At 39.8% G+C, this 24907-nt stretch overlaps 2 protein-coding genes and 1 long non-coding RNA gene across 9 annotated transcripts in view; 1 reads left to right on the forward strand and 2 right to left on the reverse strand.

Moving 5' to 3' along the window:
* The window catches only part of msi (musashi), a 147063-nt gene that overhangs the window by 14186 nt on the left and 107970 nt on the right, over positions 1 to 24907 (reverse strand). For 2 of the 7 annotated variants that reach the window (XM_064692884.1, XM_064692891.1), the window contains exon 4: positions 19806 to 19850. The exons of 4 other annotated variants lie outside the window; for them this stretch is intronic. In XM_064692884.1, the coding sequence (XP_064548954.1) occupies positions 19806 to 19850 (45 nt within the window). Of the gene's footprint in view, positions 1 to 12496; positions 12538 to 19805; positions 19851 to 24907 lie in introns of those variants that run through there. One more of the 7 variants, XM_064692932.1, reaches the window with a different exon arrangement.
* LOC135435797 (uncharacterized) lies at positions 5951 to 10177 on the reverse strand. The gene is made up of 2 exons (XR_010437437.1): positions 10075 to 10177; positions 5951 to 6061 (listed from the first exon to the last, which is right to left on the reverse strand). It is a non-coding gene; the product is annotated as an uncharacterized LOC135435797 (long non-coding RNA).
* LOC135435762 (endothelial lipase) lies at positions 7385 to 9787 on the forward strand. Its single transcript, XM_064692957.1, has 3 exons — positions 7385 to 7539; positions 7633 to 8401; positions 8919 to 9787. The coding sequence occupies exons 1-3, from the start codon at positions 7503 to 7505 to the stop codon at positions 9670 to 9672; spliced, it is 1560 nt and encodes a 519-aa protein (XP_064549027.1). The 5' UTR covers positions 7385 to 7502; the 3' UTR covers positions 9673 to 9787.

A 24907-nucleotide genomic window follows, 5' to 3' on the forward strand; every position in this document is an offset into this window, starting at 1 on the left:
TAAAGTATAGACAAACGCTTGGCGAAACGTTTTGGTAATTGAAACAAGTCACCAAATTTCGAATACAAATATTAAAACATTTATAAACAGCTTTCAAATCGATGCCAAAAACACAAAATGCGTATATATAATATTTTAAATTTAAAACAAAAATAACGCAAAATGAAGCTTAACAGTTTTGGGCGCGACCACACCCACCAGCAGGGGGCGGAGTTGGGTTGTGTTTCAATTGCCAAAATGTTGCCAGGCAAAAATGCCGGGTATGCGATGTGTGTCCGGCTGCTGGTCCTTGGTCCTGCTGGGCTGCTGCGACTGCAGTACCCAAAAAAAAAACAACAAAAAAACAAGAATATGAAATGTAAGAAAAAAGCAACCCCTAAAATCGTGGTATATGCGACGCAGCGCATTAAGGGCGTGAGGGCAAGGCGCATAGAGCCCAAAAAAAAAATATATATGTGGAATAAAGGCATTTTCCAAGAGCACAAAATGACAAAGAGATTTTTTGGGCAACAACAAAGATGAACTGAGATGTGCCGCACGGCCAGCTGAAACTGAGTTTTAATGCAGAGGCTGCAGCATCAGCTTAAGGGTTGCTTCCCCTATACAATTTGCCACACGCTCAACATGCAGTCGCAACGAGCTGATGATGATGAAGTTGATATTTTGTGTGTGGGGGTGGTGCAGGATGTGGAAGGGCGAATCAGTCGAGGCTTCAGGATGTGTTGTGTGTGTGTGTGTGTTGTGTGTGTGCCGTTTCTAAATACTTTGAAATTGCTTAAGCGTTTGCTGTGCTTATCAAATTGACAACGCTCAACTGTGCTTCAGGTAGACTAATTGCTTCAACAAGCAAGCAACCCACCCACCGGGCTGTGCGTTTGTGCGTGGGTCGCATTGTGATGTGGTCTGTGTGTGCGTGTGTAGCATTTGCATGTCTCAGTTGAATTTGTTGTTAGAGTTTGGTTTCTGTGGTCCGATTGCAATTTAATATGCATTACGGCAAAGTGGTTTTTATTATATGTGGCCTTTGTGGCCTTTGTATAGCAAGATAAGCACCAGCAACAAAAGCTGAATAAGAATCTAATCAGAAATTGCAATGTGATATGTGCATTAAGCCAAGAATCCTGTACATTCAGTTCTAAACAAGTTTATATGTGTACAAATATATATATATATATATATATATATATAGAGCAATCAAGCTTTAAACTGAAAGCCAACCAAATCTCTTTCATAGGCCTCAATCGAAGTTAGAATATCAGTAAGCTATGAAAGTGTCTATGACTATATCAGTATACATACAATTCATGATAAATATTGTTATATGTTCAATACTCAAATTTTCCTTATTTTGGGAAGAATACTATCAAATATTTTATATAGATACTTCCAAATATAAATACATTTGATTTATCCGATTAAAAATTGCAGTTGATTATGATTCTGTTTGTCCTCGAATTTGAACGCATTAAAGCTTTTAAGCTAGATGATAATAAACATATCTAGTCTTAAGAGCTCGAAAATATATTCATTTTTGATAGTTTTCATGAACTTTGGCCTTACGTTCCTTAAACAAATCTATCAGCTATCTCTATAGATGTAATATATATAACATATATAGATTTCATTCATATATGTATATGAAAATTGTATACTATATCGGCAACTTCTCTTGAATTTCATTCACTTTATTACTGTGCAATTATATGATTTACAACTTTTGTGAGTATCTTTTTTCCCCTATTACCAAATCTGAATATACCATACTATACATCTCCAACTTTTCCAGCGGCTATCCATCAAGCTATATCTTTGCATAATTATGTAAGAAACATTCTTTAAATAGCTATATAATTATATATCTGTGCAATGTATAACTTTAAGACTCTATATAAACTATGTTCTTATAAAATCGAACACTCATATATATCTAAACTGAATAAAATGGTGCATATCAAATTGAACAGTTTAACCAATTGACCTTATTTTTGCGGCTTCCCTTAAACAGTTTCTGATTAATTGCAATGACAACAATTCAAGTGGTTGGGATCGAAGACGTTGATAAAAAAAAATAAACGCAAAGAAAACGTGAGGAAATAAAGTTGACCTAAAAAACAGGCAACATTGTAGCCGGTGTCTGTGTGCGCACACACACAGCGACACACACACACAGACACACACACACACAGACACATGGTAACGCGAATGCTAATGCACATATGACACAGATGATGGAATAGAATGGCAGACATGACGTAAACGCTGGTTGGTGTGCGTGCGTGTGTGCGTGTATGTGTGTGTGTGAGTGCTGCGCGTTTAAAAAGATGGAAACATCAAGTGCAGGCGTGCCCGTGCTCTGACGCAAATTGTCAGTGGTTTTGCCAGCTTATTAGGTGCTTGACAGAGCATAAAAAAGGACAACAGAAGCAGCGGCAGCAGCGGTTGGCAGGGGTCAGGGGTCAGGGGTCAGGGTGCTGACGTGTTGGACAAAGACTGCAACCGCTCGCAACTGAGAGTTTCGAGTCCAAAATGAAACAAATGACAGCTGCTTGCCACAGTGGAGAGACACTTATCCAACAAATATGGCTGAGTAAGCATCAGGCAGGATTCTCTCCAGCTGCAAGTAATTTCCTTAATTAAAAGGTGTGACAAAAGCTGTATGTGTGGGAGTGTGTGTGCGACGTGGGCGTGGCACCAAAGTGGCTCAAATTACAAAAGTAAATGAGCTGTGCGTGTGTGTGTGTGTGAGTGTGTTTACAGCAGCAAGGACATTTAGCCGGCGGAAGCGGCAGCAGGAGCTCATTGGCATGCAAAACAGCAGCAGGATGTGCTTTGCGCTAAGCCTGTGGGGGCTAAGCAGACAGGAAGAAACACACACAGGCACACACACACACATGATAGCAGACGCTAAAGGACTTGCCTGGCAAAAGGATACACTAGTTAACTAACCCTTGAATCCTGGCACTTAGCTTAATCATTATTTATTTATAAGTAGTTGGCTGGGCAACATTGGCTTTTGCCAAAAAATTCATAGTAAACTTTTACTCCTTTGAGTGGATTTTGCTGCCACGAGTCAAATCCTGACGACATGTAATTGAATTTAATACGGCCCGAGGCAGCAACTAACGAGCCACAATTATTCAAAAGGGTTGTTTTGTGCAAACGAAAAGTTTTTGTGTGCCTTTCCAAAGCTGTCAAAAATATAATTTGACCACTTTGGCGAATTTGAAGTGGGTCAGTCGAGCGACACAAATGCAAATGCTTCGGAAAATGTGACAAATAACAAATGGCCACAGCAGGATACAAAAGCTCGCTTTCGCTTCAGAGAGCTTTAAGCTCAAGTTTTTTGAAAATGTATGATGTGCTTATTATAGCTATAAAGCTTTCTGCAAAGCTTGCAGCAACTGCTTGACGTTTCGAGTCCTGTCTGTTAAAGGCTATGCTATAAAGGGAGTTTAGCTTGGGTAAATGTACAGTCGTCAAGCAGTTTACATGCTATAAAGCAGTGCAAGAGGTTTACAGTCATGTAAAAATTAAAAGCGAGTCTAAAATTAAAAATGAGTACACAAAAGTACTTGAAAACATAAGTGAAGGTACGTTTAGTACGCGTTTGAAACCCAGTAAAGTAGATTATTATTGTTTTTGAAAAATAAAACACTACATTTCATGTGTTGAATGCAAACATTGGACTTCCAGAAATTATAATTATTCTCAACTTGGAACACCTCGGGAAATGAGCTCATTTCCAACTTGTAGACCTAAACAAAAGAGACATGCAAATAATATAGTAAACTTTTAAAGCTGCAAGTTTCGTTAATACCAAGCAAATGTATATAAAATTCCGAAGCGTTTTCAATTTTTAATTGGAAATATGACATGAAAGGATGCTTTAAAGCATGCGATACCATCTCGGACATGGTTAGTCAACACAAAGTATTGATAGTTTTTCATGCCTAAAAAAAAACAAATGCTTTCACATGCTCTTGTCGTAAAATCCTTTGAAAAACAGAATTCGACTCAATAGCAGCCAATTTAATGACTAAAACCGGGTAAATAATATGTGTAAACAAATTCTGTCACAGATTTGGCCCAACTGATGCTGCCCAATTCTTGTATGGGGCTTATTGTTTACATATTTTCCACTAGACCAAACAAAGAGCAGGCAATAGCTGAGTCAGCTAAGCGCCAAGGCAAGTTGACGCAGTGCGAGCATAAACGCATCCTGCTCAAAGTCGCAGGATGCAAAAGTGAAGTGGTGCTCGAGAAATGCTTCAGTCGCATAGTGGAAGACCCGAAACCCGAAACCCGGCCCCTCATCCTGCTCTCGCAGTGCTATGCGGAGGCACTTGTCTGGTAAATGCTGACACCAAGCATCGGCTCAAGTATTTTGCGGGCAAATAGTCCAGCAGTGTGTGAGGTTAGGCCCAAGCAAACTCATTGACTTGGTGGGGCGTGTGTGTGTGTGTGTGAGGGGTGTGTGTGTGAGGGGTGTGATGACATGAGGCGCAATGTAATAAAAGTCACTCGAGTGACATTTTTGAGCTTGCAGCCATACAAAGCATAAGCAAAAAGCAAACAAAGCGAGCGCTAAACCCCAGCTCCCCGTTTCAGCTAGAGTTTTGAGCCCTCCGGCACTCAGTCTCCTTTTGCCGTTGCCTGTTGTTGTTCCTTTTCAGCCGCTTTTTAATCGATTATGGCGAGCGCGTATTGTTTGCCGCAAATCCTGTCTGAGTGTTGCAGCATTACAACAGCAACAGAAACAATAACAATTGCTGCTGGCAACAGTGCATGCTGCAACAGCAACAGATACACCAGCAATCATCGTATTAGAGCTAGCCGCGTGACACGACGAGTGTGCTTCTTCTTATCTTAGCACCAGTTATTGAAGATAATCTTCCCAAATAACTTCGATGTACAGCGTTTTATCTTCGTGAAATTTGTCTACTATAAAGATGGCATTTTCCAAAGTGCATATACCAAAAATTAAGATCAATTTTCGTGGAAGTGGGAGATGTAAATATTGCCTACATGCTCCTATGGTCGTTGAGTTCATTCGGGTATAAAATATAAGTCCATAACTATAATATATATGTCTACATATATTATATATATTAATTAATGCTAACTGAATGCCAATCTTAATACAAACACATGATTTTCAATAACATATGTAAGCAAAACTAAGCAAATATCTAAGCAATATTAACATAATCTTGAAATTAAGAATTTTGTCAGAGTTATGAATTATTGGAGCTTCAGTGAAGATTCTTTAAAAGCCATCATATATATATCTGGCCTTAAATGATATTATATATGCCCTATAAAATAAATATATTCTCTGTTATAATGAAACGAATGAAATCTTATTGGAAAAACAAAGAAATAAATTTCACGCGCTCATCTCTAACTCGAATACCTAAAAAAAACATTGTACATTGAACTTGCAGCCTATCTCATTGTGCTGAGCCATCAGCAATCGACTCTTATATAGAAAGAAGGGGGGGGGGGGGGGGGGGTGGTTGGTGGTGGTTGGGAGAATGCGCTCTTCAAAAATTAAAATGTTGCCCCTGTTAAAAGAATATTCCGCAACATATTCAATAAATTTTGTTATCTATGCAGCAAAATTGTCAAGTGTGCACTTGAGAAAACTCATCGTTCCCGACACAGGATAAAGAAGAAGAAAATGGGTAGATACCGTAGGGTGTCTTCACGCGATTTTCGGTTACTTCATATGCTTTGTTACCTTTCAAGGAGGTTGATGGTGGGTGGTGGGGCGCGCACATTCGCTTTTACACGTTTTCTTTTTGTTTTCGTCACGTTTTTTTTTTACTTTTTATTGTTATGCGATCCACCGATTGTAAAAATGCACATTGTTTTCCTTCGTTACCTTCGTTGGCATCGCGTTTAAGCTGCTTTTCCGCCCTTCGCAATTCAGCCGCAGGAAATGCACGTCGTTAAAATGGCGACCGGTTCAGCTTTTAATATTGTTTCTTCTTTTTTTTGTTTTTTACTTTTCCTTTCCTTTTTTTGCCATCGCATGCCGACATGTTGTGTGTGAACTTACCTGTAACATAATCAAAGAATTTATTAAGATTGATTAGAATACATTTTATACATAAACCTCAAAATGGTTTGTTAAACAAGTATATGGCCAAATGACAAGAGATTGCTGCATGAGGCTTTGATATTTTTTATGACAAGTTCGTGTTTTGACATGTAATACTAAAAAGAATATATATATATTTTTAAGCAATATGTACATACATAAAAACATATAACACCACAATGTGAGACATATTCAAACAGAACAAAATAATTAAACATAAATCAAAAATGTTGTTTTAATTTTTATATATCATTTGTAATTAATTTTTATTGTCTATTCTTCAATTTTGTTTTATTTTCTTTTTCCAAATTCTTGAAATGATTTTTGTGTTGTGAAAATGCAACAATATAAATTTTCCGAGCTCGAAAATTGCCAGATAATACTTTCAGTTCATAAGTGAGGCTAATTCAAATAGATATTTGACAATTAATGTTCTTTTCGGCTAAAAGTTAGTTAAAAATGTATTAATGGATTAGTTTTTCAATACATTATTTACTTCCAATGCAAACCAACTAGAAAGCTTTGACAGCTGGTTAGCAGACAGTTCGTACGTTGACCTATCCCAAAACTATATATGTCCAAAATGTGCTAAGTACTGGAGGCCAAAAACCAAACTTGGTCAGTGGCACATTGCATGTGGAGACTGAACTTTTGTTGACTCAACAGATTAACAGCTAATGAGGCGGGTGAGAGTGAACGGTATTTTGTTTTATTTATTTATTTCTTTTTTCGGGAGAAGTCATCAATAATAAGCGCTTGTTGGGCGCAATAAGAGAGTACGTTTGACTTTTGTAAAGCCGAAGCTCGAATACCCTGGCAGAAATCTTGTAGATGTGGACTTTGGACTTTGCTGGTGTGCGAGCAATTGCTGAGTGGTCAAGATATCTTAAAAAGTTGATTAATTAATCAATTAACAATGTGAAGTTAGTTAAATTTTGCACAAATGTAAAGATCTTGAACTTTCCAAGTCAGGAAAAAACATCGCTAACAAAATATTGCAACAAAAGAAGTAATCCTTGATATATATAATTAAATATATAAACATAAATATGAGAGACCGAAGCTATGTCATCTTTGTTCACAAAACTATGTAACCCTCTGTTAGGGTATAAAAACGAATGAAAAAGATGCCTGCAACTAAAGTAAAAAGTGTGAAATGCTGCATATTAATAATGTTTTATTTTTGTTTTTGTTTGGCAAAGAGCACAAATAAAAATTCTTCCAGTAAATTATGACTGAGAGCTCAGAAAAAAATGTTTTCAGTCAGTTGTAGATGCGAGTTCGGGCGTGCAGTTAGCTGGTCTTAAGGTGCTTAAGCGCTAAAAAAAAAGTGACTAAAATAATTGAGTATGTGAAGTGCGCAAAAGGTATTTCAACAAGTTCGCAAAAAATACTCAAAATGCAGCTGCTTGGATTGTTGTTTATTTGTCAGTCAGGTGATTATCTTGGATCAGGAGATGCAGATGTAGTCTCTGTGCGTCTATGAAAATTGCTCCAGTTTCGTCTAATGCACTCTTTCATTTTGCCAGTTTGTTTGTGGCACACTGCAGCCAAGCTGCACGGGGCAAAATCTATGGGCAGAATTAGGAATGTATACGATAGGAGGATTGAGGATTTCAACTACTCGTATGCTGATTACAGTGCACAGCAGGTCGATGCAGACAACAATCAATTGCGGGTGTTGGTGGGTGAGGATGAGCTCGGGCTGCAGGAGGAGGTGCGGCAAATACCCGCAGTGCAAGTTAAAGTGACAAATGAAGTGGAAAGTGCCATGATGAGGGCAACAACAGAAGAAGAAGAAGATGAGGACGAGGACGAGGCGAAACAACTGCAGCCCCATGGAAATGACCAGAACAAGGACAGGCCTGATACACAAATGGAAAGGACATCAAATCAGGACATCGGCAGTGACAGCGGGGGCCTAATGAGCCCCGACTCGCTGCCAATATCGGAAAGGCATAATTCTGGCAACAACAGCAACAATGCGGGCAACGTTGGCGACGAGCAACTATTGCGATTACAGGACTACAATTTACTGTACAATGCCGAACGGCAGACATACTTTCAGCTGCACTCGAGCAATGGGCGTGGCACAAATAAACCGCCGCCGCCATCGAGCGGCAATCGACTGTTGCAGCAGGTCGTTGGCAACACGCTGAGCGCCGCATTTGGCCTGAATGCGAATAACGACGATGACGGTAAGGATACTTCCATGGAGATGACCACCACGCAAACGGTGCGCCTCTATGATGCCGCCTCCCTGCGACAATCGCGCTTCAATCCATTCCAACCCACGCGGTGAGTTATGAATGATTCAGCAGGAAATGTTTGTTGCACAATTTTGCTCAGCGCTTTTAAGTGCTAAATTGCTTTGAATTCGCAAGTACTCCCCATGGAGCGGTGGTCACGTACCACCTCTTCTAGCTACAGCTATATATTAAAATGCTCATAGACAAATAGACATTCCTTAAGAACTTTTACACTTTGTAGCACCCATAAAGATTCATCAGATATTTCTCTTTATATATCTCTTTCTTTTCTCTATAAATATGAGGTTTCGATGTATTTCTATATGGCCATCAATCAGCTAACCATTTTCTTCAACTGCAAAATATATTTCAGATATATCATATTCTACGCGTTATATTCAACAATTATTAACCATAATTGAATCCGTTATCTATTGGAATATTCTTTTCTAACATGAATTTCATTATTTAGATTCGGTTTCTTAAAGTACAAAATTCTCCCATTAAATGCAAATTGAATTATATATAATGTATATCAACTTCTCTCTGCTTCTTCCTACTCACAGCATCATAATACACGGCTGGCTGGGCAATGCACATGCCAATGTGTACAGCTATTTGGTGCCCGCCTACATGACCCTCGGCGACGGCAACTACAATATTTTCACCGTGGACTGGGGCCGTGGCGCCATTGCCGACTATATAACGGCCAGCTATAGGGTGAAGCCTGTGGGTCAGGTGCTGGCCAAGTTTCTGGACTTTCTGCACGTGGAGGCGGGCATGCGGTTTGAGGATCTGCAGTTGATTGGCTTCAGCATGGGCGCCCATGTGGCTGGCCTGGCCTCAAAACATTTGCAGACGGGCCGCGTGCGTGTGATACGCGCCCTGGACCCAGCTTTGCCTTTCTTTCGCTATGCCCAGGAGAAGGAGCGACTGAGTCGCAGCGATGCGGACTATGTGGAGGTATTGCACACGAGCGTGGGCAGCTATGGATTTGATCGTCCACTGGGCCATGTGGACTTCTATGCCAACTGGGGCAGCCAGCAGCCGGGCTGCTTCTGGCACGAGTGCAGCCATTGGCGTGCCTTTGCCCTCTTCAAGGAGAGCCTGGAGACGATGGCCTTCGAGGCCAAGGGCTGTCAGCCCACTGAATGGCAGCAGTTGACGCGCTACAAGCGCTGTCCACAGCCCACGGGCCAACGGCTGCACATGGGCGGCGATTTGGGCGAGTTATCAATGGAGCAGCTGGCACAGCGTATGGGGGTTTATTATTTTGAGACCCAGGCGAAGGCGCCGTACGATATGGGCGCAGCATTATAGTGGAGCACCATTCAGTGTGGGAAATGGCATTAAAAATGTGAAAAAAAAAAGCAAAGCAAAGCAACCAGCAGCAACCAGCACAACAACAATAAATACAACAACACAAACAGCGTAATGAGCAAATGTGTAGCGCGCATTTTTATTTCTAATTAGTAAGTGCATTTGTGTGTGCGAGTGCATGTGTGTGTGTGTGTGTGTGTGTGTGCATGCGCGTGTATTTCTAAAAGCTGCGCTGCAAAATTAAAAAATGCTGCCATGTGTAAAATGCTTTTCATGCCAGTTACAGGCAGAGAAAAAAAACACACACACAACTTGCAACGAGCATGTGAAAATGTGAAAAGCCAAAAAGCCAGGCAAAGTAGTTTTCGCTACCATTTTTGTATGAATATAAAAAAATATTACCAAACATATCCGATAAACCCTAAGAGCGAGCATGCCACAGTTAATTAAGTAATTGCACAGATTTGCATGTTTTCAAATATTAAATATAAATTTTAAATCAATTTTACATAGCTCTAGAAGAATGTGATTGCAATTTCAGTGCACGCTAGCCTGAGCCCTTGTTCAACCTGACCTACTATGATTTACCTTTAAATCGTGGCATTTTTAACTTCAATGTAAAACAGAAATTCGGTCATATCGACTTTATTTATCAATACGTTTTCTTTTTGCAACTCATTTAATTTTCGTTTCTTTTCCATTTCTTAAAGTTTTCTTAACTCTGCTGTCAACAAATCATCAGAATTTCGTTTACTAAAATAACAAAACCCAGTCGTTCCTGTGCCTGCTTTATATAGATTGAAATTTTTTAATAGAAACAAAGTTTATAAAAAAATGCATATTTATCCTCAAGCTAAATAATATTTATAAACTGTAATCGTTGCTCTAGTACGTGCAAACTGCACTGTAAATTTGAGCTGCTTTGCTTAGTTTTCTACTGCTTGCTGAACTTCAAGGAGCTCAGTTAACAAGAGGCGCTAATTAATTCGACTTCATGTTAAAGTGCTTGCCAACTATCACAGTAACAAAACGAAGTGTTTAAGTACAACTTTTGCATCTGAGCTAAAATTAAAGGTCGATTGTCTAAAATTTTCTGGCAGAAACTGTCACTGAAGTACAACAAAGACACACACACACACACCCACACATACACTGAGACAGAGCGCAACGGACAACTGGCGTAGCCGTCAGAGTCAGGCAGCCGCAAATTATGAGATTCTGTGTAATTTGTAGCCTGCTTTTTGGCGCGAGACCTACATAAATTACACACAAACACACACACACACACACTCATATATACTGTTACATATTTGATAGAAGACAAAAGAGTGCAATGTGTGCAAGCGGTTAGGATGCTCGAATGCTAACAAGTTGACTTCAAATGAGCGAGGACGACTTGAATGTACACTGTAAAATGCGTACATCATATATTTGTCTGAAATTAATTTAATTTAGGCTATTCGATTATTATTATTATACCAAAATAGCTAGCTCTGGCTCTTAAAGATTCTGAGAGTTAGATCAAATTTTTTGCTAGCCTTATACACAACTGAAATAAGTCCAATTTTTGCCTAGCTCTAATATGTTTAGGGTATTAAAAGAAGCCTGACGCAACTAACCGCCTGTTTGTTTTACCGACACTTTGCTGCATGCATTTTGCATGCTGCATACTTGTAGGCGCATGACGCATAGATTAAAGATGGCGGCGTTGCACGTTGGCCAAGTTAACGACTTGGCACTGCCACGCATTACGTTTTAATTGGCCCCGTCTGTCCGTGTGTATGTGTGTCTACATATCTCGGCGGCCAAAATGTTGTAAATACTTTTTGGGGTCTGCCAAAAAAAAAAAAAAAAAAAATGGCGCACGGCTGCCATTAATGTGATTTCCTTCCACATCATTTGAGCCCTGGCAATTGGAGAGCAAACCCAATAGAAACGTGGGCAATGAGAAATGACGTGCGCAAATATTTGCCAAAGCGAACGAACAAAAAAAAAAAATCGGTTGCTTTAATATTTTGTTGTTGTCAGCTCCGAAATGTAGGCAACACATTTTAATGCGGCTTTAGCTGAAGGACTCTGCTTTCTCCTAATTTCTCCCCTGAGCAAAGTAAAATATTTGTTGAAAATATTTTGTGTATATAAAAAAGATATATAAAAACAAAAAGCTGTCGTCTGCTTTTAGATTAGAATGTGGCACAGTTTTTGAGGTCAGCGGCAGTGAGCGTAACGTGCAACAAATTGCATATAAATTATTTTTCATAAAGTCGCAAAAGTTTTCCTTTATTTTTTTAGCATGCGCTTGAGGCGCTTCTATCCCCAAGCCCCAAGCTGAGTTCGGAACTTGAAAATTGTCATAATGGAGTTTCTCTAAGCACGCAGTTGGACAGTTACAGGGAATGGCTGAGGAGCAAGGCCTCGCTGCTTTTGGGCTCTATTTATGGGATAACTTTTGTGCGGCTGCCAGAATTAAGTGCTTAAATAAAATGTTGTTGCTTTGGTATATTTTTTACAAATTCAAAATGCGCATATTTTTGCTATGCTTAAATAAATAATTAATTAACAAATTAAATTAACTTAAATATGGGCTGTAAAATTAGTATATGCAAAATTTGTCCAAAGCTTTGAAAAGGCGATTTCTATTATGCCTATGTCAATTTTTTAATTTATGGTTAGTAAATTGTTCAGAATTAATTTTAAAAAATATAATTCTATAAATGGTAGCAAATTCAACAAATGTTTTCATATAGTACACAATTAGGTTACGTAATTGGATTTAGTTGTTAGCCGTGGATAAAAGAAGAGTTTTATTTTTAAATTTGCTTACCACAGCATGGATTCTAAGTAGTTCATGTTTTGTCAGCTGTTTGCTATTGTCACGACAAGTCAAGGCGGTCTTTTGACACTGGCACACACACACACACGCACATACACACGCACACACTCGTGCACAGCCACAAAGTTAGTTGTGAAAGAAACTCAATTTGCGTGTGCAAGTTTTGGCAACAAAATTTTCACTTTGCCAAGACATAAATTGCAGTCTGTATTGTTGTAGATGTTGCAAGTGGCAAGTGGCAAGTGGCAAGTGGCAAGAACAAAATTGTGGCAGCCCGTGGAAAAACCCGTCACTGTTGCCGGTTGTACGCCGCAAACCAAACTGAATGTGCTCGCAGATAACAACAACAAAAAAATGCATGCGCTAATTTGTTGGCCAAGATGTTGAGGGCCAAAGGGTTGGTTTGGGCCAGGCTGAAAAAAGACACAGTCCTCAGTCGGAAGCCCTTCAAGTGTGCTGCACACCCGCCCTGCGCCCCACGCCCCGCACCCAACTCGCGCTCGAGCCAAAGAGTGGATTTAGGTACTTGCAATTGTAGAGAACTGTGCACTGAGCAAACTGAGAAATGAACTACAAAACTGCACTGAACTGTGCTCAGACAATGCATTCCTAATTCCCGACAGGCTGAAACCAACCAACCCTACGACCTCCCCTTGCCTTTCCCACTCTTGCCGCACAAGTAGTTGGTGTCTTCTTCTAGTCTTTTTTTTTTTTTTTTTTTGGTTTACCAGCGCAGTCACAACCTGTCATAAAGTGTCGCGTCGCGCGTTTCCGTTGCCAGCCACGCACGCGCCCCCTTTCTCTGGGTTCCTTCCTAGACTGTCAGTGGTGCTTCCTGCTGGTTGCTGGTGGTGCGTGCTTAACCCGCAATGGCTTCCGGCGCACGCACTGTGCTGCCACATTTCAGTTTGTTGCATGCAACTTGCTGGCGCTTTGTCGGCTTTGGATGCACTTACGCTAGTTCTCCCTACCTCTAGCTCTCCGTGCACATATCAACCTCTGTCTTGGTATATCATAAACATAAGGATTACATTTCTCAATAGCCTTTGAGTGCTACCTTGAGCCTAGCAGCAACAAGCTCAAAGAGCACAACTGTCAATGCCATCGACAAAAAGAAAGCGATGTGGACAGCCGAGAGGAGAAACGTGGTAAACGTTGCAGCTTGTTTGTTGACATGCAGCAAACACAGAAAAAAAAGGGTGTTAAGAATGCTCGACTAGAAAATACCCTCTTACCAGTTTGATGGGAAAAGTATATTCATAAAGATTCGTGGATATTAGTTTGAGCCCGAAACATTATTCGCCAAATATCTAACGCCCATTTCCATAGGGGAGGCGTGTTTTTTGCAAGTTCTTCAAAGACAATTTTGTGGTGAACGAAAAGGTTTCATATAACCGTTTTCCGCATTACCTAAGGTAATTACAATTAAAAATTACAACTTCCTTCAGTCATTAGGGGCAAACTATTTTCTACATAGAGATAATTGTATACATTTACCCACTTGCGAAAAGTACAGGGCATAAAAACCAATGAAACACATTGCAACACAAGTTACACAAAATGCTGGCAAAGGTGTGTATATGAGCTCGATGTGTGTGTGTGCGTTTGATGGTGTGTGGGCAGCGCGTAGCATGTGTGAACACGCTTGGCAAATAGGCAAAAACTAACAGCAAAATGTGGACAACTGTTGGCCAATGCAACAGCAGGATGTCCATTGAAGCGGTTGAAAGGTGACGCTGCAGGTGGTGTGGTATAGCTCGAAAAGGACGATTTGTTAATTATAAGGCCAAAATGGAGTAGAAAATGCAAGCTTTGAAAGAGTTTAGTCAGGAATTTACAGGACACTTTAACTGATAAACAAACCAAAAGCCAGCAATTACATCAGTTAAACAAAAAAATAGAATATATAAATTCAATAAAATAGTCAATCGTTTGTGCCTAATATCAAATGTAAGACTCGGCGGGGTTCACGCAGACACTTAAATAATTGCTTGGCAAAGGTGAGGGGCAGGCATGGAAAGGAGGAGGTCGAGGGAGGAGAACTAGCTGAAGCTGAACGACGTCAATTGAGAAGCCCTACGACGAAAAAGTTTCAGTTTTTGCGCAAACAAATTGGATTATTCGATTACGTGTTTGTGCCAGAGCCAGCGCAGGTATAGAGTGACAAGTAGCGGGCAAGAGAAACAGAGAGAGAGAGAGAGAGAAAGAGGGAGAGAGAGAGGGTAGAATCAGACGCTGACGATGTAAAGCGGCCAAGGGAACAAATTTAAAGAGCACCAGGGGATTGCAGGGCTTGCAGGTTCGATTTCCAAAATAAAAATAAAAAAACAAGAAAGAAAGAAAAACAGTTTTCTTTGGCTTTTAATCTGATTTATGTGGATTTTGTTTGCCAATTGGCAAATGTTTGAAGCAGAGAATGACTTGTAGAAACTAGAATGCCGATTTGATATAGTCCGTTTGACAAAAGGTACTCACAAAGCTGCAAATTATTGAACTGTTTTCTTCTTTCCGTGCTTGGCAGAAGCAACGAAAAATGCTTGTTCAATGCAAATGACGTAAATGAAAAAATCAAAGGGAAATACGTTCCGTGGGAAATACGAAGGTCAATTCGCCAGAAGTTGGAAAGGGGGCGAATTTACCGGAAATTAAGGAAATCACAAGAAATTGAGCTGCGAATTTAGCGTGCAACTTTCCCAGAAACATGATTACAAAATTGAAGCGTATTTTCCTAGAAATCTAGCTTTTAAATTCGCATTATCCTAGTGACAGGGTAAATAAGTCTGTGCGTCCTAATGAATTCGAGGAAAGACGTTTCCAATAAGTTTATTAGTGGCAATATAGTTAGTTTACGGATGGGTAAGGTAAGAGCTTGGGCTTTAAATATTTATATACGAAACAGGCAGCGGTTGCAATATAGAGATCCTCAAAATAGTCTAGATTTTTAAAAGCTGCTACAAAAGATCTAAGCCAAGTTGAGTTATTCAGCTGATAAGAATCCATTGCCCATTCACATCAAGTAATTTGTATTTGAAGCTAATTGAATAATCAAGTCAATTGCCAATGAATAAAATGACACGATGTGAGTTGAAAAATGGTTAAAGAGAGCGAAAAGCAACGACTAACTGGCAACTAGTTTGTTATCCAGCGAGCGTAATAAAATAAGGATACTCTATGGACCAATAACAAGCATAAAATAGCTTGTGGCAGCTGCTGTGGACAACATTTACCTTTAGCTGTGACAGACAAATTAAAAGTCAATATATGCAGTGAACACACACAAAGACACACACACCGAGTAGAGTGTGCACCACGGCCAACAAAATTTATTGTTTCAAGCTGTTTGGAAATTGTTAGAAAATTGGTTTTGGTTTGGCAGGCTTCATAGCTATAATTGATTTATATACATATATAGGAATATATATAACTCTAGAGTTCCTTTAGCATATGTTGCAAGCTGAATTTATTTATATAAAGCGCTCGCAGTTGCCAAGTGCAGACCACAGCTGCTGCTGCTGCTGCTGCTGCTGCTGCTGCTGCTGCTATTGCTGCTCCCAACTGTGGCAATGGTGCGTATGAGTGATTTTTAATTTATATTTAAATAATCCGAAGGCAGGTCTAAGCCCTTGACATTTGTCGGGCTCTTTGAATTTTTGTTATTTATTTTATTTATTTTTTTTTGTTTGGCTTCGGTTTAGGCCAGTCCTAATGAGCTGTGACCCGCAGCCCGCAGCAGCAGCAGCAGCAGCAGTCCAAAACAAACAAGCAAACATGCAAGAGCGTAACAGAGAGGCGTTAAAGTAAAGTGTGAAGCAAAGTGACTAGAAACAAAAAGGGAGGTGTATTGAACGGCTTGAGGGTTGGGCTTGGGCGCTTGATGGGGTCAGAGTACGTTAAGCATGTGCTAGTTATGCACAATCGATACATACTATATGCTTAAGGGGCCCAATATGCAAGTGGTTTTTCTGCTGACTGGCAGACAATCAACCCTTTACGTGCCAATTGCTAAATAAATTAGCAAGCATGTGCGTGTGCGTGTGTGTGTGTGTGTGTGTGCATAAAAGTTGATTGAAAAACTCAGCTCTTAACAAAGTCAACTCGAGAAATCAACATCAAGCTACCCGTTCCCGAACCTGCTTCCGTTTCCGTTACCCGCCCCCTTCCATGTTTGGCATTTTAATTAGCCTTGCCGGCCTCAAATGTTGCCCATTAAAAAGTTGACTTTAAGGCAATCTGGCAACGCCTCAAGTTAGGCCATAGGCTTAGCCTTTGCTTAGCTATTTGGCCAATCAGCACTGCATTGCGCCTTGCGTTTACGTTATTTAATTAAGTTTATGAGCGCCCTTTTATATTTTTGTGTGTGTGTGTGTGTGTATTGTGCTTTTAATGAGGTTAGGCAAATAAAATGCGCATACGCCATGTGCAACGTGGCATGTTTCGTGACAGCTTTCATTTATGGCAATTGGTTGTGAGCGAGTTGCAAACGAGCAAACGGTTCCAATTTGTGTTGAGCAACGAAATTAGTTTCTCAAGAATTTTTTGAAGGTACTTAGGCATTTATAATTAAGGACTTTTAATTAGGTTCAGATTGTTTTATAATTGTGCTTAAGCTATAGATATGAGCCAATTCCAAAAGTAGTTCAGCTTGCCGAATAAATCTGAGCCATTTCTTTTATCAAAGTAAATTACTTGTCCAAAGGTACGTTTTTCTTAGAATATAATTAGGCGCGAAATAAATTACAGTATAATAAATTTATATAATAAACTATAGTAATATATTTTGCTCATATAAAACAATTGGAATTTTTGCAAAAGGTATTTTCTTGTTTAAAGTTCTTAGAACTTGTGCAACTGAGCGAAAAACATCTGCTCCCCATTAATTAATTAACATCAAGCGTATGAGCTTGAAATTAAACTCGTGCTATCATAATTTTCTATTATTCACATATGAACAATGTTTAACTTTTTCAATAGGTATTTTCATAATAATAATTCTCGGAACTAGTGCAAACGAGCAATTATTAACTGTATGTGGCAGATATATTAGTTTGGGAGTACATTTCAAAGCTCTACGTGGAATCCGAATATAACTTTTAGAGCTAAAAGTTTTTTTTCTCAGCAGAAACCACCTGAAATCTCTTTCACAGCTATTTTCTAATATACTGCTTCGCGGAACATGAACTAATTGAACTAAAAACACGTAATAATAAACTTTATTACTGAAAATTTGTTGTTCAAATTAAATTTTGGACTTGTTTAATCCATTTCAGTTAAACTAACAGGCAAAATATCTATAAAAATTCAAACAGAATATCGTTCAACTCGTTCTCTCTTCCTCAAATACGGGACACAGCCACATGACACATACATACACACATTTGATTTAAACGAGTTTCATGCAAATGCATAAAGGAAGCAAGAGAAAAGAATCTGCACACACACACACACACACACACATGCCACAATACAAATTGAAGTGCTCTACATTATAATTCATTGCACAAGCAATATGATTTTTTGCGATCCCAATCCCTGTAATCGGCCGAGCTTCAAGCCGTATGCAAGCCAACAACTTTTAACAATGACATTCGCTTTTGGCCATCCAGAGCCATCAAATCGTAACCACTCGCCAACACCAGGAACAGCCACCTCCAGCAACCCACATGGCAAACACTGCAAGTTGCATATGCCATGTGTCCATGTGTCCATGCGTCCATGTGTCCATGCGTCCATGTTGGCCTCAGTGCCAGTGCCACAGGCTCCCCAGTTTCGGCGCAGTTGATTTTGCTTGGGATTCTCTTTGGGACCAAAAATGCTCTACCGCAATTTTTGCCATTTGTTGGCATTTCTGTCGCATAGTTTTATTCTTTCTTTCACTGGCTTGCATTTATTTACTTAAATTGCGACGCATGAGTGTGTATTTAATTTCAGCACACGCACACACATGCCACACACACACACATGCCACACACACACACATAAACGCACACAATCAGGACGAAAATTAAGCAATTTCAGCAAAAGTATATTTTTATTTATTCCTTTTATTTTTGTGGTATGCAAATTGTATTTTTTTTAAAAGCAATTTTTATTGTCGCTTAATGGTTTAAGGTAATTGTATGATTGCTGATGCCAAATAGTTATTCAATTGTTGTGATAAACCAATTAAATATTTATACGAGTAATTGAAAATAATTTGCGCTGCCTGTAAATCGAAATTCAAGCGGGCAAGCATTTTTAAATTTTATACAAAATGTATCTTTAATTGTTACACAGAATCTGCCGAAAATATTTGCTATTTCTGAATGCTAAACTTTCTGAGATAGACAGAAATTAACAGACGGAAAGTTAGATATAAAGATAAAAATAACATTTGGAGGGTGAACTGATGTCGCTGAGATTAATAAGTTCGGAAAAAGTAAATCTTAAGGCTAAGTATACCTTCATATTTGTTTACAGATAATTTCTCATATTTTAGTTTTTATTCGCAACTCATTTTGATGATTGGCTATAAGTAAAATAAAAGCCCCTAACGATCCAACTAACTACTTGAACTCAAGCCAAACTCAGCAGTGCATTTTTTACTTTCAACTCGTGCCTTGAAGCTCACGAACTCGTTTATATGCCAATTATAAAACCGCATGAGCTGCCAAAAAAAAAAAAAAAAGCGAAAAATATCCAAAAGCTTAAATTCAAGTATCAGAAGTTTTACGTTACTTTTCCGCATTAAGTGCATAAAATTTAAAAAGCCAAAGTTTATGCCTGCACGTATTTTTTTAAAGCAGTCAAAGTTCATATAACAAAATTTCGTTTTTTTTTTGGGATAACGAGAGGAAAACAAAAATAGCAAATTTTGTTTTGTTTTTATTGTTGATTTGATAAATTTATAAATTTAAATGCATTTTGTTGAGAAGGTGAAAGCAGGAAAAACACAAAGGAAAATGAAAACTCTTGGCACAGGCGCAACTTTTGCCACAGAGCATTATGAAAATTAAATGAAAAATAATCTTAAATACGTAACGTTTACGAAACGTTGCCAGCGTTGGTTTTTGTTTTTAATATTCGTTTTCTTTGGTAGCCTTTGGAAGCAGTTGAAACAGTTTCTATTCACCATAACATATGAGCATTTAAAAGAGTGAGAAGGCATTGGAGATTAGAGCGAGAGCGCATATGAAAGTAAACACTAATGCGCTTAAATATATCCAGCTGAGGGCTTAATTATTTTGTATTATTTTCTTCTTTTTTTTTTTTTGCTTCGAAATAATTGTCCCGTAACCCATTTAAAAAGTTTTCAAGTGCTTACCCCATACGAGCTGCTGTGGAATTGGGCTTATCAAAAGATACTAACCTGCAAAAGACAAGAGAGCGAGATGCAAAAAGAAATGCGATTATAATGATGGCATATTACATACACATATAATGCAGGCTAATGTCTAATGAGATAAAAAATGCTATGATAAGAGTAAGAGCTATAAATAAGAACGACTAAGGGCGCATCAGTCTAAAGATTTCAACAATTTTGTTATTTTCTATAGAATTTTCATAAACAGCTTACGGGCCAAGTTTACTTGATTATGCAGCAAATTGCATTTACGAGAAATGGGGAGGGCCGGGCTGAATGTTGTTGTTGCTAAGACTAAAATAAACAGACGGAAAAAGTAAAGCTCACAATAATTCACTGTTGCTAACTGAGTTCATAACAAAAAAAGTGAAGTGCAGAAAATAGCGCAATAAAATCAGTAGCAGCGGAAGATGAACAGCGGAAGTCTCATCTCTTAAGGCTCGCGACGACAAAGACTACTGCTATGGAGTCTTTGTAGACGTTAAGCAGGCCTTCGACCGAGTCTGGATTGATGGATTGCTCCTGAATATCAAGATGAGTCTTCCCGCTCCTTCCCCCTTCTTTCTACTTCTGCGCTCTTATCTAATGGAGCGAAAGTTCGAAGTCAAAGTTCGAGCAGCAATCTCTCCTGCCCGCAAAATGAAGGCGGGTGTCCCCCAAGGCAGCGTACTGGGCCCCTTTCTCTACAACTTGTACACGGCAGACATCCCCACTCCGGATGAACTACACGAGTTTGCCACCCCAGGCAAATACTTGATGGCCACATTTGCCGATGACGTGGCCATATTTTACTCAGCCCACTACATCCACTTGCTTGAGAGCTGGACACGCAGATGGAGCATCAAGCTCAATGCCTCGAAGTGCCAGGCGGTCAACCATACACTGAGGCGTGGCAAGGCTCCAGCAGTCTGGATAGACGGTAGCCCCCTTCACCCTGGCAGAAGCGCCAAGTATCTTGGAATTGTACTGGATAAGAGGCTTAGTTTTCGGGCGCACATCGACGGTGTTCTTAAGCAGTGCCGCTATAAGATGGCCAAGGCCAACTGGCTACTAAACCCCAACAGCCCATTGCCACTTCGCTGCAAACGGGCAGTCTACAACGTCGTGGTGGCACCAACTTGGGGATACGGTATTCAGGTTTGGGGCATTGCATCTCGGACAAATCGAAGACGGATTCAGACACTCTAAAACTTGGCCTTGCGCCGAATTACGGGTGCTGACTGGTACGTCAGAAATTCTACCTTGCACAGAGACCTCAAAATGGAGGCCATAGACAGCCAAGTCGGAGCAGTCGCCAACCGGTACAACGAACGCTTGCAGCGACACTGCAGCCGGGTAGCAAGTGACCTCGCTGGGAGGTGTGTAGTCAGGAGACTCAAGAGAAGATCGTTCAAGGACCTCCTCCAACCACGAGATAGGAGACGCCCCAGAGTCCCCCGACTACCTACGTGACGATGCAGCCTTACTCAAAAAGCCGCCTTTGACGTTTGTCCACGATCAAGCCTGAGGACCCCACCGTAATAACACCTAAGCCAACTGTGTTGTAATAAAAATGTATGCTATTTTTGATTCGATACAATAAACAAACAAACAAAAAAAAAATAAAATAAAAAGGAAGTCTCATCGAGACGAGGGAGGGAGGCGGCACCCAGCGGCAAACCTGTGTGGGCGTAGCCGTGGCACTTATGTTAATCATCTGAATATGCAGTTGAAGGTTCGATGTTATGTGTCTCAATTTAATGACAAACATTTAATCGTAAGCGTGCGCAATTTTAAAGGCTTTACAGCCGACAGAGCTATTCTGCAAAGTTACCTGCTGCTGCTGAACTAATTTAAAAAGTTAAAATGGACTTTTGAACTAGTTGCGTGAATGCACAACTGTTGCTCTCTTTGGCTGATTACGTGTGTTTGTCCGTTGCAGTTGCTGTTGTCGAGAAGTAATAGTTATGCCTGAGTCATGAGCTCTATAAGGAAATACTCGTACAACTTTTGCAACATTTTCCCGCCCATCAAAAAAAAAAACTAAAACACACGCTCAAAGAACGACGCGCGTGCCGAATTCTGCTGCTGCTTCAAGTTGCTTTCGGGATTCCAACATTTGATTTCTAATGGCAACAGTTTCTTTTTTTTTTTGGCCAAAAAACTTCTCTAGCAGCTGCAGCAGAGGGAGAGAGAGAGCGCGAGTGGAAGAGTGTCTACTGGGATAATAACATGAGGACACGCTGTGCATGCTGGCAAAACATTTCTCGTCTCGTTGCATGTGTCAGGCTGTAGTTAAGCAAACAGATAAGCATAGTTTTGCATATTTATGTGCGTCCAGGCCGCACGTTCAGCTATTTCAAGGCCTTTATACAACTACATATGGAATAAAAATATAATAAAAGCAAGTAAGAGGTTCTAGTCGGGAGCTCCTGACTAGGGGATACCCTGAACCCTCTTCTTCCAACAGGCGACAGGTATAAAATGAAAAATACTTGATATATATATACTATTCTAGAAGCTACATGTCAAGTTTGGTGATTTTAGCTCTTATTATTTACCAAAATTGCTCAAAAAACAGGATTTCGATATCGATTTTGATCGATTACTTGGAAACGGGGCAAGTTATCGAATATCGGAAACAAACTCGATCTGCGCGGGTACTAGGAGGACCTTCAGCTTTCTCTAGCTCTTATAGGTTCTGAGATCCTTGCGTTCATACATACGGACAGTCAGACGGACATGGCTAGATCGACTCGGCTGTTGATGCTGATCAAGAATATATATACTTTATGGGGTCGGAGTTGCTTTCTTCTGCCTGTTACATACATTTACACAAATACATAATACCACTTTTACCCATTTTTAATGGGTTCAGGGTATAAAAATAAGCCGCAAACTTACACTTTATAATTCAGACTAAGATTTCTTCTCATTTTTTGTATACCCTAACTATGCAAGAGAGGTCTGGGATGTATTTAAAATTTTAATCCCACTCTTTCTAGTAAATCTTCTTAGTTTTTGTTGCATGTTTCTGGCGCATGTTAAACTTAGTTTAGTTTTATGGTTTAGCTTTGCTGTCAGAGCTTAGCAAAGCTTTGTTTTATTTATCTTTAAGCTTCAAGTCAATCGACTCGACTGTAGTATACTCTACAATGTCAGTAACATGCCGTAGCAGCTAGCTCTTTTATAGGGTATATAAATGTTGGTCAGCTCGGGAAATGCATGTTCTTCATTTTGCTGCCATGTGATGACTTTTTGTGGCGAAAAAGGAACGCTTAAGGATACTTGTGCAAGATTTATGACGTGTTAGTTTTTTTTTCGAGTGGAGTTTGCCACAGCACTTGCAACATATGCACATAGAGCGCCACATGCTTTTTGCTCGACAACCCACTTGCACATGCATATGCATATTTAAGCGAGGACATGCAATTTTTGTTCCTTTGGCAAATGGCGTTCATTTTTTAATGAGCGCCCCGGAAATGTGTGTGTGTGAGAGAGCAAGTGTGTGGGTGTGTGTGCGTGTGTGTGTGTGTGTGGGGCGTCCTCTTTGATTTATGAAGAACTCAGCACAGCTGACGTTTCGCGTTGGAGGCTCTGCGGGTGTGGCAGGACATTAGTTTGATAATACGGACTAACGGCGCGCACAAAATTATTTTTAATGTGATGAACGCATATGAAGTATTTCTGCATCCAGCCTGTCCTGGCCGGGCTGTTTGGCTCGCGGCTCTGTTTACTCATTGATATTGTAAGCGCCTGTCCAAAAGTTGCCTGCCAAAGTCCTTAAACTATATTTGCGCATCGCACACGCGTCCATTAATCAAGCAATTTATCAAACATGTCATATGGCAGCAGCAGCAGCAGGGATTTGATCGTCATTTGCTGTGCGCCATCTCTTTATTGACAAACCAGAAATGTGAGTAACTTGCCAGAGATTCTCCCAAATGTATGTGACACTTTGATGCCTTGCTGGACTATGGGCAACATTTATATTTATTTTGGCAAACTTTTTTTTTTTAAGAAGTCCTCTTAGTACTAGTACTTTTTTTTTTGGTTTTCTTTAACAGGGAAGGTCGCTTGGAGTGACAACTAGAGCTCATGTAAAGCAAAGAATGTACAGATAAAAGTTCTCAAAAAGTATCAATAAATATACATCGATATTAATTGATGCCATATTAAAATTTGGTGTACTTCAAAAGAAGATTTTCAATTGCTTAACATTATTTTCTACGTACAAAATGACAAGAATTTCGACTGCAAAAATGTAAGCTGCTCAGAAATATGAATTTTTATGTGCTCTGCTTAACAGCTTATGTTAACATTTTGGGCGAATAATGTTAAAATGCGAATCATTCTTGCTGTCGCTTATTAAAGTTGACTTTATACCAAAAATGTAATATGTGTTAATTTTGCCCATGGTGCGGAATCAGTCAGGAAGTTGACTAAATTGACTGCTTTCTCGCACTGAGTGTGTGCCTAAATGTGTGTGTGTGTGTGTGCGTGTGCGTGTGTTATATGTGTGTAGTTTCGATTGGTATCAATGTTGTTCTGCTGTAGCCTCTGGTAAGCATAAACCGCCAGTCTGGGCATGTCATAATCGTCAGGCTTGTCAATCAGCTTGAGCAGCTTTAAAAGTCAGTGTGTCTCTCTGTGTGTGTACGCCTGTGTAATGTGTGTGTTTGTATGTGTGTGTGTGTGTATCTTGTAATGTAAAACCGGCATTAGTCAATTATGTGCTGCCTTAAAAGCCATACAAATGCAAACAAGTGCGGCCTTTAGCTTGGCTTAGCTCTTGAGGCACTCCGCTTGAAGGCGGCCCTTTGGCTCAGTATAAGAGTATGCTACAATCTTTGCATGCACAAAAACACACGCACACACACACACACACACACCAGCTTACATGCATACATAAGCATATAGTTCCTCAAGTGAAAAAGTGGGGGAGATACAGAGCTCAAAAGAGGTTAATAAGTGTAGACACAGCCAAGCGAAGCTTGAAATGGAGCCGGCGAAACGGAAACTCAGGATTGCTTTCTTTTTATCTTCTTTCTTTTTTTTGTATGCAAGGAAATGAGCGACTCGGT

This window comes from Drosophila montana, unplaced genomic scaffold, assembly GCF_035044405.1.
Source record: "Drosophila montana isolate Dmon_TW-CO22-7 unplaced genomic scaffold, ASM3504440v1 contig_1505_1, whole genome shotgun sequence".
NCBI classification, from domain to species: domain Eukaryota; kingdom Metazoa; phylum Arthropoda; class Insecta; order Diptera; family Drosophilidae; genus Drosophila; species Drosophila montana.

What these genes read in the sequence shown, in the direction of transcription:
- LOC135435762 (XM_064692957.1), top strand. Translation starts at nt 7,503, where the DNA reads ATGCAGCTGCTTGGATTGTTGTTTATTTGTCAGTCAG. An exon ending in GTTGTTTATTTGTCAGTCAG is followed by an intron (nt 7,540 to 7,632) that starts GTGATTATCTTG and finishes TCATTTTGCCAG; the next exon opens with TTTGTTTGTGGCACACTGCA. An exon ending in AATCCATTCCAACCCACGCG is followed by an intron (nt 8,402 to 8,918) that starts GTGAGTTATGAA and finishes TCCTACTCACAG; the next exon opens with CATCATAATACACGGCTGGC.